This window comes from Lactuca saligna, chromosome 6 (genome assembly GCF_052625555.1).
Source record: "Lactuca saligna cultivar CGN05327 chromosome 6, ASM5262555v1, whole genome shotgun sequence".
Lineage (NCBI taxonomy): Eukaryota > Viridiplantae > Streptophyta > Magnoliopsida > Asterales > Asteraceae > Lactuca > Lactuca saligna.
Genome location: NC_136422.1, coordinates 12267824 through 12285539, shown reverse-complemented (window position 1 = coordinate 12285539; position 17716 = coordinate 12267824). Strand labels below are relative to the sequence as shown.

The following is a 17716-nucleotide window of genomic DNA, read 5'->3' as shown; positions in this document are numbered from 1 at the left end:
AATGGACCAAAACACAAAATTCTCATAGATCTAATGATGAAACGCAATAAAGCAAGGATCTTTGCAACACATAAGGATCCACAAGGTAGATGAAGACTGATCTATTTATTTGTAAAGCTTAAAAACTAAGTCTTTGATGGATAACACACTCAAAATCCCCCAAAACATCATAAAATGGATGAGATGAGAGAGGAGGGGCTTAATATACAAAAAAGGAATATATGGTTTGCTCCCCAGGAGTTCTTGATGTGATGGAGCCTGCAAAATCACCTAAAACACAAAGGTAAGGTGCTTAAATATGCAGGATACCCTAATTTTATGGGCTTGGGTTGGACAACTTACCACTTCGTGATGACCTTCTTTCCACGTCGTAGTAACAAACTTTTGTTGATTCCCTTCCAACTTTAAATATTCATAACTTCTTCATTTCAAATCCATTTTTGGTGTTCTTTATATGCATGTGAATGTATTAACAAGCCCCACAATTTTTATCTAATTTATTTTGAATTAATGAATAACGAACTTACTTCATTAATACACACAAAGAGTCTAAAACAACACTTTCCACATTTTACATTTTTCTGCTCCAAAGCAAAATTCAAGGAATAAATCACTTAACCAATATTATCAACATCCAATAAGGTCTAATCTTTATTCCTTTGAAGCTCAATACCATTACTTGATCAAATTTCAGCTTGTTGTCCTGAAATTAAAAGGATACCGAAAGTTGTTGTTTGTTTTCAACCGTTTAGAAAGAAGTTAAAGAATGTTTATCCTATCAAATCAACTGAATTTGGTACTCTTACGGTTCTAAATCCACCAGAAGGAACTGCTAAATGCGATCAAATTAAAAAGAATGAGGAGTTAGAAAATATGAGACATTTGAAGATTGATCTAAGACAGAAGGAAGTTAAGGAAAGAGATAGGGATGCTATAATACTCATAAGGTAGGCATTATGGCCAAGTTGGATGATAGAAAGAATGCTCAATTCATCGATTAAGGATGTTGAAAAATATTGGCTTAATTTATTGTCATCTTTTGATATTGGAAACAAGAATGATTGTCAACTTGACTTCCTTGTGACTTCAAGTTGATTCTTATGGAGGAGCTTTTCAAACACTCAAGGTGTTTCATTGTATGATGGAAATATGAATAAGAAACTGTTCAAGTTTTATGCATCATAATCAAGACCACAATATGAAGTATGGGGCTTAAGAAAATCTCAGTTGTGATTGATTTTCAAACTGAAAGCTATCTGAATGATACTTTTATGAATTACAAGTTTAATGCTCTAAGGGGAAGTGATAATGATGAATCCTAATTCTCTATTAGTTGATCTTTCAATTATGAATCCTCGTGATTGGTTTTCACTATCTTCTATCCTTTCCAAAGAGAAAGCAAAGTACTTGAATCAAATCATCTATCTAAACAAAATGATCATATTGATTTTGTTGAGATCTGTAACATAGATATATAGTTGGAAGAATTTTTATAAAAGAAGCCCACTCGAACCTTGCGATCAACTTGATGACATTCAAAGTATGAAGGGTGGGAAAATTTAGAAGGATACTTGGCGAGTAGTATATAAACAGTCGTGAACAAGAATTTAAAGAATCGGATGTTTTATATACAAGACAAGCATAGTTACAAGATTAGAACTTTAAATGACATTCTTTCAAAGGTTTAGCTTTGTATACATAGTTCGAAGAATTAAGTGAATCTTGTGTCCGATATGCTAAAGTGGTGGATCACAATTCAAACTAGTTTGTGTGGTTACGCTCATCAGGTTCTTTAAAAAAGTACATATAGACTTATTCCACGATTCAACACAATGGGGGAGATTATTAGGTCTTGGAGTTTATTTTATGTTATGTCGGAGTCTGCTGTGAAAGTTGTTATTCTAATATCTTATTCTTCAATGTAATGTTTTGATGTATGTTAGGTTTAAGAATGTTAACACCTTAGGTTTCAGAGTGACCTTTTACTTAATTGTTATACAACATGTCACTGCCTAGGTGTCATGACCTTAATGGTTATTCTCTAACTTACTGGTTGTATGTCAACCTATATGTTATAAGTAGTGATGTTAATTAGAAGGCAGAGTAAGTATTTTGCTAGTTCCTACATTCAAAAGTCGTAATTGAGCTTTCTTACTCTAAATCAAATCAAAAGGTTATTTACATTCTCGTGTTAACATTTATTTTGTTCAATCATGATTTCTTACATTTCGTATCAATAAATTGATCCAACAAACAATAATAATAATAATAATAATAATAATAATAATAATAATAATAACAACAACAACAATTAAAGTCTAATTTGGCCCATTTTGATGTTTATAGTCTATTTTAACATGGTTTGAACTGTATTGTCTAATTTAGCATACTTGAACTATAGGTATTGGTTAAACTTAATATAGCCACATGGATAGTTGCTTCGACTAAATTGATATATTTGTAAAGCATTAAGGTATAATTTAACACAACTTGAACTTTGAAAAATTAAATGGTGACAACCCAAATAAGGAAATCTCCAGAAAAGTCCCAATATTTTATGAATTTTTTTAATAAAGTCTTAAATTTTATTTTATTAATAGAGAAGTCCCAACTTTTTAACTTTTGAATGGAAAATCTCAAGAAATCGGCTAATTTATTCATTTTAGCCATTTTTGACCTGTTTAGCAAGTCATAGGGCTAAATTGTAAATTTTTTCAAAATAAAGAGACTTTTCTGCAGATTTCGTCAAAATTTGTATATATTATATAAACGTATTTTTTTAAGAATTTATATCTATTTTTACGTATTTATGATTTTTTTTTAAAGTTTTTTATGTCTATGTTTACATATTTTTATGTATTTTAAATATATAAACGTATTTTTTTACGTATTTATATGTATTTTAAACCATTTTATATATTTTTTATGTATTATGTAGTTTTATGTATTTTTACGTATTTATGTATTTTTTAAGTTTATTCTATAGATGCTTATGTATTTTAAATTTATAAACGTACTTTTTTAAGTATTTATATGTATTTTTAAGTATTTTACATAATTTTATATATTTTTATATGCTTTTTATATAATATATATTTATATATATGTTTACGTTTTTATGAATTTTTTAAAGCTTTCTATATAGATGTTTATGTATTTTAAATGTATAAATATAGTTTTTTCACATGTTTATATGTAATTTTAAGTATTTTACATATTTTTACGTGCTTTTATGTATTATGTATTTATAAGTATTTCTACGTATTTATGTACTTTTTACTATTTAATATAGATGTTTATGTATTTTTATGTATTTTAAATGTATAACCATATTATTTTTACGTATTTAAGTATTTTTTTTTTTTTACTTTCAGTCTTCTTCATCATTCTATCTAATTTACACAACTTCATTGAGTATTTCTATATCGTTATTTTAAACTTTTCTCATTTTATATTTAAATTTAAGATAAACGAATGAGAAAAGCTTAAAAAATTATATTTATATAATTAAATTACATAAAATACATAAACATCTATATAAAAAACTTTAAAAAAATACTTAAATTCATAAAAATACATATAAATACGTAATACATAAAAAAACATTAAAATACATAAAAATATGTAAAATACTTAGAAATATATATAAATACATTAAAAAAAATACGTTTATACATTTAAAATACATAAACATCTATATAAAAAAAAAATTTAAAAATACATAAATCAGTAATACAAAAAAAAAACAACAAATAGTAATAAATAAATAAAATATGTAAATACTTAAAAATGCATATAAATACGTAAAAATACGTTTATCAATTTAAAATACATAAAAACTGTAAATATATATATATATATATATATATATATATATATATATATATATATATATATATATATATATATATATATAAACTTAAAAAAACGACATAAATTCGTAAAAAAAATAAATATAAATACGTAATACTTAAATAAATAACACAAAAATACGTTAAAATTATGTAAAATACTTACAAATACGTATAAAACATAAAAAAAAATACGTTTATATATTTAAAATACATAAACATATACATATAAAAACTTAAAAAGTACATAAATACTTAAAAACAGATATAAATTACGTTTATATATTATATAAACGTTTTCACAAAATATCAAAAAAATTCATTAATTTTGAAAAAATTAATAATTTAATCTTATGACTTACTAATCAGGTCAAAAAGATTAAAACGAATAAATTAGTTGGTTTAAATGTTTGACTCTCCATTTTGATGTAGGAATAGTATTACTTTAATGGTACAAAAAGATGGTGTTGGTTGGAACAAAATCATGTAAATATTGATGCAAAAACTAAAATTTGGTGTTGGGTTGGAGATCGCATCCACAAGTCCGCATCAAAATTTGTTGAATGTTATAGAATAATATACATATAGCATGAGTACATCTGCAATTATATATTAGAACTAACCCTTAATAGATTTGTGAACAAGAAAACACATATAGATGATAAATCAGCTACAAATTGGACAGTGAACCAGTCCATTCTCATTACATTCACCACATCGTACCACCGCCCTTTTCCCCCCCTCTTTCCTCCAATCCATCGTCATCTTACAACTCCCATTGCAACTGAAACACGGCAAGAATCTAACGCCACCACAACCTTCGCACACATACCCAGCTTTTGATTTAGGCAAACCTTCAAGCAATAGGCCCAACGACCCTTCTTCCAACGTCTTCAATACCTCATTAGCTCCACCCACGTATCTCCCCTTTACAAACACCCTTGGTGGCACCAGTTCGCTCTTGTCTTTCCCCTTCATTAGCTCTCTCAGTTCTTCTCTAAAACCTTGATCCATGGATATATCTCTCTCGCAAACAAACACCCCATGTCCTTCTATCACTGCCCTCACCGCATTACATTCCTCAAATGTCTTTCGTACCCCTCTCAATGTTGTTGTATACACCACTACCATATTTTCGCCTCTAGGTGGGCATAGCTCTTCGAATTCATATAGAAATGAGGTTTTAGCTACTGTGGGTTTGATAAAAATTGGGTTTTGATGATCTTGATTACAGTTTTCTTGAGAGCTTGGAGTTTTGTTTGGGTTTGAGTTTTCTTTATCGATGAGGGTGTGTCGTTTAGAGGGTTGTGAGTAAAGACGGAAGCTTTCAATGGTGGAATCAAGACCAGCCATGAGCTCCCAAGAGTTGATGACTTCAGGTGGTGCTTCGGACCTGGATTCTGAAACTGCTGTGGGAAAGATCGAGAGGAGGGTCACACGGGGTGGAGGGGTTGGGGATACAGTTGGTTTGGTGGAAGATGGATCAAGCGTCAAGAGGCCATACGTGGTGGAAGTGAGAGACACGATATGGTGGCCCAAGGCTGAGCTGCCAATTTGGCTGAAATCTTCGTCATGGTTTAACAGATGCGATGATGCACAGCCCATGTCGGAAGGTTAGGTGTGTTTCAGAAGCCAATCTAGTGATAAGGTTGAAGAGAAATCAAGACTTATGGACGAGGAAGTGAACTAAAAGTGTTTGACGCACAATTGTTTCAATTTTAAAACTAGCTTGTGGGCTTGATTTTAGCGCCCAAGTTTGAATTAGATTAAAGTAGACTCTTCATGCTTTTGTTTTTGAATCTTTGCCTTTTTAGAAAGCCAAAATTATCTGGCAGCGAATGCAATTTTGAAAATGAATCCCACCAATCACTATATATATATATATATATATATATATATATATATATATATATATATATATATATATATATATATATATATATATATATATATGACAAAATTGCAAGTTTGGTCCTTGTGGTATGTCAAAAATTGGATGTTTGGTCCAAAAAGTTTTGGGGTTGTACTGGTGGTCCAAAAGCTTTGATTTGTTGTGGAATTGGTCCAAAGGCTTAACAGCCGTCTACCCCCTCCGTCTGTGTGAGGGTATTTTTGTCAATTCACGCTCATTCCTTTGATATTTTATTAAATTAAACCTCATCATCCTAATTAATTGATACCTGCCGCCAAATCCTCTGTGCATTTCGTCGATCGACTCTCCTGTCACTTTCATCTTCATTCGTTACCCAGAAGCCCTAACCTCCAAGTTGAGTTTTTTATTGTGATCGGTGTTATTTCAGTGTATGAACATACCAATGTGGAATATAAGGCTCTTAGACAAACCGTTCAACGCAAAGGTGGCTTATGGTAAGGATTTTGTAATTTCTCTGTACATTACATGTTTTGTATGTGAAATCATGCTTCTGAACTTATTTTTGTTGTTGGTTTGAAGAAGGCCACCCAACATTATTTACCATCAAGCTATACCATGGAGGTGAGTTCACCAAGTTTCCTGATGTTCAATACATTGACGGAAGTGTGAACTATGTTGACATGGTGGATATAGACACGTTTTCAGTTCATGAGTTGGATGCTATCATGAAAGGGTTCAGGTACGGTGTTCCTCCTGTGATTTACTATCACTTCCTTGTCCCTGGTGGAGACTTCCACTTTGGTCTTAAACCCTTAGGTAATGATGATGATTTACGAACTTTTGCCCAATATGTGTGTGATCACAAAATCATGAGGGTATATATTGAACATGGTGAGACAAAGTTACTTACCTACTTTATGAATCCTAAACCTGTTAAGAAGGTAACTATTGTACAAATGGATGAAATAGATGAAAATGATGACAATGAAAACCACACAGCTGAGGTACAAGAATTTCCAAGCCCACCTAGATCATCCCCTGTTGAGTTTGAGGTACAACCATTACATGTCGAGGTTCATGATAGACAAAAAGAGCTTATTGCCAATGACTTTATGGAGGCAGCTACAGAATTTGATATTGGCTTGTATCAAAAGATGTTACAATCAAATGCAGATGTTCATGAACATGTACAAGTAGAAGTGGAAGAACATGTTCAAGATGAAGTAGAAGAACATGCACAAGTAGAAGTAGAAAAAAATGTACAAGATGAAGTGGAACTGGATCATGGACATAAGGCTGCCATGGAAGACAACTTGGATAATTACATAGATAATTACATAGACAACAACATGGATGATTACATGGAGACTGAAATGGAGCATGACAATGGGAGCAAATCTGATGGAGAAGATGGGAGCATATCTGATAGGGGAGAGGGTAGTCACTGTGATGAGGAAAATGACAGTGAGGATAGTGAGGATAGTGAGGATAGTGATTGGGTGGATGAGGAGAATATCATTCCTGAAGTTGAAGTGGATATGAGGGATTTCCACATGAGCATTGACACTGAAGCAGAGTTTTTTGAGAAAAGACTAAGGAATAGCATGGAAAAAGATAGAAATCATGAGCATGAAGATATGGAGTTGGATGTTATTGACAATGATGAATGGGATTCAACAGATGATGATTCTGAGATGGGCAAGAAGAGAAGACAAGTTATTAAAGAATTAGGTAAGGAAAAAAGGTGTTCTTTAGGAGAAGTTCATAAACCAACATTTCGTATAGGACAAAAATATAAAAGTAAAAAAGAGTTGAAAGACAAAATTGCCCATCATGCCTTGGAAACCAGGAAGAATCTTTTTATTAAGAAAAATGATAAACTTAGGTTGCGGGCCACATGCAAAGGAAAAGTAGTATTCAATGAGGGGCAAGTGGATGGACCTACCACTGGGAAGAAAAGTAAAGGCAAAAGTAAAAAGACAAAGACAAGTACTGAACTGTCTTGTCAGTGGGTTTTACAAGCATCTAGGAAAAGTGAGGAAGAAAGTTGGTGTGTGAAAACCTACCAACCTGAGCATTCATGTATCAATACAAGAAAGGTAAGAACGGCCACAGCAAACTTCATCTCTAAACAGATTATGGATCTAGTGGAATCTAACCCAACTGTGCCAATCAAAGCTGTACAAGAACTACTTCAGAAAAGATATCAGGTGAGCTTCTCCAAAGATAAGGTATTTAGGGCTATAGCAGATGCCAAAAAACATGTGATGGGAGACTACACAAAACAATATGATGTGCTGAGAGATTACATATTAGAGTTGCAGTCCACAAATCCTGACACAACTGTGAAACTGGAACTGGTTCCAGAACCAAATCTTGTAAATGCAACTTCAAGATGTTTTCAGAGAAATTATATTTGCTTGGGTGGAATGAAAAAGGGGTTCAAAGCATGCTTAAGGGATTTTATTGGTTTAGATGGGGCCTTCATGAAAGGAGCTTACCCAGGGCAGATCTTGACTGCAGTTGGCTTAGATTCTAACAATGGTATATACCCATTGGCATACGCCATTGTTGAGTCTGAGAGCACACAAAGTTGGAAATGGTTTCTAGAGTACCTGGGAGATGATTTGGACCTGTCACAACTGTCAAACTTCACTTTCATAAGTGATAGACAAAAGGTAATAGATTTCCTTGATGTATTTTAGTTTTCTTATTACACTTGTATTATACTAACCACAGTTTAATGACTTTGTAGGGCTTAATTCCAGCCATTGCACAGTTGTTCCCGGTTGCTGAACACAGATTCTGTCTTAGACGTATCTATGAAAACATGAGGAAGAGATGGAGAACTACTGAGTACAAAGAAAAGTTATGGAACTGTGCCAAAGCCACAACAGTGCAAGAATTCAATCGTTTGATGAAAGAGTTTAGTGAATATGACATAGAAGCTTATGAATGGTTGAAGAAGATCCCACCACAACATTGGGCTAGAAGCTATTTCACAGGTAGACAACTCTCAATTCAGTGCTAAGTTACACAAATTTGTTGTATGCTGTTCTAAATAACAATTATCTTGCAGGTAGACCAATCACAGACATGCTTTTAAATAACCTATGTGAAGTGTTTAACAGTAAACTGATAGAAGGTAGGGATAAACCAATAATCACATGCTTAGAGTACATTCGGGAGTACATGATGAAGAGGATTTGCAATGTGATAAAGGTTCAACAGAAGTGTGCAGGTCCATTGACTCCAACAGCAACAAAGATCATGGAAACAAACACAACAAATGCTTCTAACTACATAGCCAGGTGGAATTCCTCAGACAAGTATGAAGTACAAGGACCATGGCAAGATCAACATGTTGTTGACATGGGCCAAAGGGTATGCAGCTGTAGGAAATGGGAATTAACAGGAAATCCTTGTAGGCATGTGATTGCAGTCTTATTTGATAAAGCTGACAATGGTGAGGATGTGGGTGAACTTTACACTTATGTACACAAGGTGCATTGGCTTGAAACCTGGAAAGAGGCTTATTCCTACAAGGTAGAACCAATCAAAGGTCGTATCATGTGGCCTGTTAGTGATTGTCCAATAAAGATCATCCCTCCTCCACATCGTAATCAGCCTGGTAAGCCCAAGAAGAAGAGGCAAAGATCCATGGAGGAAAAATCTCAAAGTCAGAGCCAAACTCAAAGTCAAAGTCAAACAATTGGTGCTAGTGGTATAGATGGTCATGGTCCAGGGGGCAGTGGAAAACTCACAAGGAAGTTCATTACTGTCACTTGTAGCAAGTGTAAAAACAAGGGACATAATGCAAGAACATGTAAGGGGCAATGAGGAAATTGATGTGTTGTCTTGTTGGATTAAGATGATGTAATGTGTTACTTTTGGGAACCATTGTGTTGTTCTTTTGGGTGTCTGTTTAATGGTTTTGATGTTTTTTGGACAACTTTACCCTCCGTTTAGAATGATGTTTTTTTTGGTCATGTAACAAGAATTTGGTATGTGCAAACAATGGTTATTAACTTTGGATGTTCTTTTGTTTATGCATCATTGTCCTTTACTTTTTAGCATCTTTATGTTACTATTAGGTTATGTTAAGCATTAACAGTTTGTCCCATCACTGCTATGTCTAGTAGAACCAAAATATTTGGATGTTTGAAACAAATAACTTCATTACCCACTAACCATAACAATGCATTCACTTTCATGTCCAAAAGAGTACATTCACAAACATAGCAATTTTCCCAAATCTACCACAAAATAAACCACTAAAACATGGAAGAACTACTTCATCAGAAAAAAAACAAACCCAAAAAAAACCCAGCTACATATCAGGTACAACTTTAGTTTTGATTTTTCTTCCTTTATTTTTCCAATATCATACTTGAACATTTGATTTTCTTCCTTCAATTTTCCAACTTCAGTCTTTAGCTTGTTGATTGATCTCAGCAACCCAGGTATTATTGATTTTGATCGTTCACACATTTGAGGGTCGATCCATCCCACAAACCTACATGTCGAATCCTAGCAAAATATAAGAAGGAATTGAGTGATCAGTGAAAAATCTTCATAACCAACCACATGAATACTAACCTCTTTAGGGCATCCCCAAAAACGTCGACCAGGGTTCTTATCAGTCCAATCCGTTCGCACTATCGCCATTTGACCACAAAAACACCTCACCATTGTTGATTTTGAGTTTGGAAGACACGATTTTGATTTTAGCAGGAGGAGATATCGATTTAGGGAAAAGATGAAACACATGTTCGATCTATTAATAAGGAGAGTAGACGTTAGGGGGGGTTTAATTTAATAAGATATCAAAGGAATGAGCGTGAATTGACAAAAATACCCTCACACAGACGGAGGGGGTAGACGGCTGTTAAGCCTTTGGACCAATTCCACAACAAATCAAAGCTTTTGGACCACCAGTACAACCCCAAAACTTTTTGGACCAAACATCCAATTTTTGACATACCACAGGGACCAAACTTGCAATTTTGTCATATATATATATATATATTATATATATATATATATATATATATATATATATATATATATATATATATATATATATATATATAGAGAGAGAGAGAGAGAGAGAGATGATCATTTGATAACTCATAATTTCTCGAAAACCTGAAAACTAAAGATGGTTCATTAGATTAAAATCTTAAATTGTTTGGATTGATCATGGCTTAATTATAACTATCTATTGTTTCAATGGAATCTTTAGATATTTTATAAATAAACTGAATAGCAAATTGGGAATTAAAAATATCATCTATAATAATCACCTTAACAAATTAAAAAACCCACTTTTTCTCACAAACACATACGTCTTCCCACTTTCTCTCTCATCTCTCAGCTTCTTCACAAATCACGATTGCCTCCCCGCTCCATCCTCCGCCTCCTTCCCACGAATCTCTTCCTGCACAATCTCTCCACTGCCGATTCCTACTAAAATTGCAGCCACATTGAGTATTAAACTCGATGCATACAGTAAGGTTCAACGATCGATCCAATGATTGTACCCGGATATCAGTGATGATCTCTCACATTCTCCTTTTGCACTACCTTATGATTGCAACTAAACTCCAATGGAGTTGGCAAACGTGATGTTGCGAACGGCATCGGAATCATCGAACGTTGCCTCTCATCTTTCTCCAAATCTAGCTGTTCACCACATCTGTGCACCTCTATTCCTCTATTCCAATCTCGTTTCATCGGAAACCAATTGATAAAAGATCCCATTACACTAACCGATGATGCTATCGAATCTCACATCATTGCTAAGCCAACACAAACGTTTCTACCTCCTCCATTGGGATACGACATCATTGAAATCCAAAGATGATGGAGGGATGAAAAATACAGGTTTGATTTACAATTCGTTCACAATTTGGTTTATTTTGATCTCGATTTGTTTTTGTTTCATCAAAATTGTTCCTTTTTAAGTCGACCTATTTCTTTTGATTGAGAATCGATCATTTGGATTAAAATTTTATACATTCAGAATTTGTTCTGGTTTGATTAGTGACGAAATTGAAAGCTGTAGGGAAGTATTAAGGACTATATGTGCTTTATGATTGCTATTTTATTGGTTATGTAATATAGATTTCTTGATTTGGTTTATTAGCATCTCATGCATGAAACAAGAGTACTAATAGATACATAATAATTCATTTATATGTTGGTAATGATTAATCTGATTTGTGTTAATATGGAAAGTACTGCAAGTGTGAAATTCCTTAAAATCTTGATAATTTCATGATCAGATGTTAGTTTTACATGTGTAGTATTAAACAAGTAAATAGTCTCTAATAAGCATCACCAAATGCCTACCATGTGTTTATGAAAAGTCTTACTGAAATCCTCTTGTTCCTTGGATAACATGAATCCTCCGATCATGTTTAATTCCATATTTCTTCTAAATCCTTGTTTTCTATTCACATTTTTCTTGTTTACATACATTATCAGATTCTTCTTATTTCTCCTTTTCCATTACTTAATAATATACTTTGAAACCTCTTATGTTTGACCCCAAAATATAAATTAAACTTAGAGTGTTGACACTGTACATTGTCCATGTATTGGAAGGGAAAATATGGAAATGTGATATTCTCACTTAAGTCAGGAGTCGGTTAGCTCTTAAGACGGTGATTTTCATAGCTCATATTAGCTTTCATTTACTTAAGGATCATTCACACCCTACGCTCATCCATCTGCTTAAAACATTAATAGAAGCTCCTTATTTCTTTTTAATTCTCATCAGATTATTTCAATTCTTTTATGTTTGAGAAAACACATAGCACAATGCTCTTATTTCTTCATGTTTCTATTTTTTAGCGTTGGATTTGGTATTTGAGAAAATAGACCCTAACTATGACATGTTATTGTTATCTATCCTAGTCAGTTGATTTACATGTTCTTTCAATTGTGTTGATGATTTATGAGGATTCTTCACACCATATGCATCAAAATTATTTATCACATCTTTGTCTGCTTTCATAGAGTAAATGAAAAGGAAAATGGATGTGATACCAACTCCACCAAGATTTGTATTTGTCACATCTTTTACATTGCATTCATTCTTTTTATCAAAGCATTGTAATTTCATTTTCTTTTATTAAGATATTATTATACATTTAAAATTTTACCTAATTATATCATTGCATTGCCATTTCTTGTTATTTATATATTTAATCCAATTTGCTAGTTAGTTGTTCGTGTGGTTGAAAATTATGCAGGATCCGAGAGCACTATACAAGTTATGTTTACTAGATGAGAGTAGCAGTGGATGACTTTCTACTAAAAGTCAATTTATGGTGAGTCATGTTGTATTCTCTTGGCTTCTAATATATTAATACAACTTATAGGCAGTTTTCTTTTTTACTTAATGGGCTTAATGAGTTCAATACTTAAATCCAGACAACTATGGTTTTTCTTTTTTACTTACCTAAATTTATAAAAAATTCAATGTTGTAATTACACGTGATTCAAATGTAAATCAAATATGAAGTATATGTGATTCACATGTAATTCATGTATGGATTACAAGTGATTTACATGTGAATCACATGTAATTCACGTATGGATTACATGTGATTTACATGTGAATCACATGTAATTCACATATGAATTACATGTGATTCACATGTAAATCACATGTGATTCACATGTAATCACAAGTAATTTACATATAAATTACATGTGATTCACATATAAATCACATGTAATTCATATATGAATTAGATGTGATTCACATGTAATTCACATATGATCTACATGTGATTCACATATGAATTACATGTAATTCACATGTAAATCATATGTAATTTACATATGAATTACATATGATACACATGTAAATCACATATGATTTACATGTAATTCACACGTAAATCACATATAAATTACATGTAATTCACATATGAAGTACATGTGATTCACATGTAAATCGCATATGAATTATATGTAATTTACATGTGAATCACATATGTATTTTTATGAATACATTTGCATCAATCATTTTTTTTTGAATTTTCGTGTAAATTTTAAAGACATTGTGGTGAACATTGAAGATGTGAAAATAATAAATTGAAAAAAAATATATAAATATTGACATGAATACATCAAAACGCTTTGAAATTTTGTAGCATTTTTTTGTTTTTTTTTTGTTTTTATTTTTTGTATTGAATAAAATACTTATTTTATTGTGTTTTTAGATTAGTAAAAATGAGTTTTCTTATGATTTCCTTACAAATAGTATAGTATATGAAATATGTATGTTTGTGTATGTGTGTGTGTGTGTGTGTGTGTGTATATATATATATATATATATATATATATATATATATACCTAAAATTCTCATTTTTTGGGTTTTGAAAAATTATTGTATTTTTTAATTATGCCAAAAAAATTGATGCTTTTAAAAAAATGCAGTTTTTTTTAAATATATATATATATATATATATCTAATTTTTTTTTCAAAAATTTCATGTTTTCTATAAAAAAAATTAAAACATCTGCATTTTTTAAAACACGCTGTATGACTTGTACCCTACGCGTACGTCTCTGTTAAGTCATTTTCCATTAATCACTTAATACTCTATTCCAAAGTCTATAATCATAGATCCAAGTCCTCTTCAACATCTTTATCCATAAAGCCGATTACTTGATGGCTTGCAACCCACCAAGTAAGACCAAACTTGAAATATAGCAACTAACTTCCATGGAATGACTCGAAACTCATGCATGTACATAAAAGGACCCTAAAGGTCGAAGCTTTACTACTTATGGGACATGAACATCACTGAGTGTAGCACCTCTTAGCCTAGAAACGAACTTGAGTGACAAAGGCCCATTCCTGGAACTAAAAAGATTCCAAAACAACGCTACACTAGATCTAAGCATACTTGAGGAAAGTTCAAGGCTTTATACCTCAATATGATCTAAAATGGAACAAAAATCTCGGATCTACGGCTCCTCCTTTGAAACACCACCTTGCTTTGCTCTTCACTTGCTTGGAAAATGGCTCCATAACACTAAAATGCTCTCTAATGGCCTTCTAAGCTCCAAGAACACTTAAGGAAGGATTAGGGTTTCGTGATGGTTGTCTAAAGGTGAAATGGAGGCTGACCATTGATGCATATTATTCCTTTTATAGTGGCACACCCTAAAATTTAGGGTTTAAGTTTGAATTGAGTATGCCCCGCGTACCTCTATGTACGCCTGGCGTACTCACAAACCACCCGCATCCATTTACTCTTCTATGCTGGGAGTACTTTCGCGCCTACCACCTTGCATGCATGGTACTTTTCTTGCCATCTTTCTCCATTAGGGACCAATAATGCCAATAACTTCAAAGTGCTACAACTTCTTCATTCTAAGTCCGTTTCCGACGAACTTTATATCCACAAAAAGGTAGCGGGAAGCCCTATGCTACTACCTACACCCCAAGCCTAAAACCTTTTGAATAAGAACTGAGACCCATAAAAGGCCGCATCGTCACATTACGCCTATACCCTTGTCCTCCGAAGCCATAACCGAGTACTTTCACAACTGGGTATTACAATTTTTTACATTAATATGAATTTATGTTTAAAGAATACCAAAAAATATGAATTTTCAAATATTTGTTACATTTTTTCGATAAAAATATACCTTAACGTTTAAAAAAATAAAGAATGAAGTGGATTTTTTGAAAACAAAATTCATTTTCTGTTTGTAAATATGGATCTCTGTGGAAAGATGATGGAAATTATGAACAATGATATACTCCGTTTTTTTTTATAATAAAAACATGGCCTAAAATAAATTAAAAGGAAAAAAATGTGTTTTGTTATAATCCTTTACGTATGCATTAACTGTAAAAGCCTACAACCCTTCTTTTTACGATTGATTAATAATAGTTCTCTATTGAACTTTTTCTCATATATATATATATATATATATATATATATATTGTGTTCTAATTATCTATTGTATGCATGTAGGATTGATTGTGTATCAATCATTTTAGTTATTTTAAAGAGTAATTAATACACAATGTTGTGAAAATGGTTCAACGGTAGCTCGACGGTCGACTAGTGTTAAGGGATTAATCGGGGCCATAGATTATTAGTAAAATATTAAAATTAATTAAATATTAATGTATCTTAAGAAAAACAAGTACTTCAAGATTAGAAAATAAGAAAAATTTTAATTTTTAATTTTGAAAAATACCAAAATATGAACATTTTGGTGTAATATTTGAAATTTTGAAAATTTGAAAATTTTGGAGTAAAAAAAAAGAGTTAGTTTTTTTGAATTTTATTTTGACATTTTTTTGACTTTTTTCGAATTTTTTGACTTTTATTGACCGATTAATCCCGCCAAGATCGATTAATCCCGTCAAACCCGATTAATCCTAAATTTATGATTAATACCCTAATCCTTAACGGTTGAAGAACGTCAAATGATTAATCCACGGTTAATCGCTGATTAATCCCGATTTCTGCAACCATCTTAATACATATTAAATGTTGAAAATATAATAAGTATTAATTAAATTTTTAGCATTTATTATGTATTAATTAGTTTCATTAAATAACTAAAATGATTGGTTTAGAACCAATTTACAAGCACACAATAGATAATAGAAACATTTAAACCTCACTCTCTCTCTTTATATATATATATATATATATATATATATATATATATATATATATATATATATATATATATATATCAAGGTTGCAAAAATCGTTCGACGTTAGCTAGTCGGTGGATTGGGGTCAAGGGATTAATTGGCTAGGTGGAGATTAATCGGGTATCATTAATTGCTAATTTGTTGAATTTTAGAAAAAAGAATATGACTAATATCATATCAAAGTTCGTAAATACCATTAATTTGATAACAAAATAGATTAATATGATTAATATAACACTAATGATGCCTCAAATAGTTTGCATTGAGATAAAATTTCTTCAAAATAAAATTTCATCGTTTTATAATGTTTCACTCATTATGTATGCAAGGCTTAATCGCTAGGCGCCCTCTAATCGGTCGAGTAGCGCCTAGGGATTAATCGGAGATTAATCGGGACCTAGTTGAGATTTTTACAACAATGATATATATATATATATATATATATATATATATATATATATATATATATATATATATATATATATATATATATATATATATCATGGTTGCAGAAATCGGGATTAATCGGTGATTAATCGTGGATTAATCGCTTGGGGTTCTCCAACCGTCGAGGATTAGAGCACTAATCGGAAATTTAGGATTAATCGGGTCTGGCGGGATTAATCGGCCTTGACGGGATTAATCGGTCAACAAAAGTAAAAAAGAGATGTATGTTGCAAATTTAGAGTATTGTGTCCAATACTGTGAGCGGGGAATAGTTTGTGCGTGCTAACAATTTGTTCAATCTGACGGTCAACGAATGTAGGGGGGAGTTAATGGTTTCATTTTAGTGATAATTTTAGTTTTAGTGATTGTTTTCAATTCAGTTGGACGACAAAAAAAATTATTTTTCGTATGAATATTTTTCTTTTCAAATTGTCTCTATAAAAATGACAAAATTCTAAAGAAAACATATTTTAGAAATCATAGAAATAACTTATATTTTAAGCCATCAAAAAGATTAATGACATTATACATGTTACACGAAATTCAGTTTATAATGATACTAAAACATCGTTTAGAAATGATAGAAACACCAAATGGTTCTATTCAATTATCAATCCTCCAAGCATTTTATATGTTTGAATAAACGAAAAACAATTTTTATATATTAATAAGAGATGTTTCAAAACATTAATATTCAAGTTACATGAAAAAATATTAAATATAAAATGATTAATTAAATTTATTTAATTTTATGACCTCTGCAATATTTATAATATCTTTACGAATTAATTTTTATAAAATAAATATCAATATATATTAATATATAGTAATAGAAAAAA

At 31.6% G+C, this 17716-nt stretch overlaps 1 protein-coding gene across 1 annotated transcript; it reads right to left on the bottom strand.

Moving 5' to 3' along the window:
• Positions 1 to 4406: 4406 nt before the first annotated feature.
• On the bottom strand, positions 4407 to 5592 carry LOC144999993 (Glutaredoxin family protein). The gene has a single exon (XM_078959132.1). The coding sequence runs from the start codon at positions 5454 to 5456 to the stop codon at positions 4518 to 4520; it is 939 nt and encodes a 312-aa protein (XP_078815258.1). The 5' UTR covers positions 5457 to 5592; the 3' UTR covers positions 4407 to 4517.
• Between the last annotated feature and the right edge of the window lie 12124 nt (positions 5593 to 17716).

Bases quoted from the DNA above. Each gene is read 5' to 3' on its own strand.
- LOC144999993 (XM_078959132.1), bottom strand. From the start codon at position 5,456: ATGGGCTGTGCATCATCGCATCTGTTAAACCATGACGAAGATTTCAGC.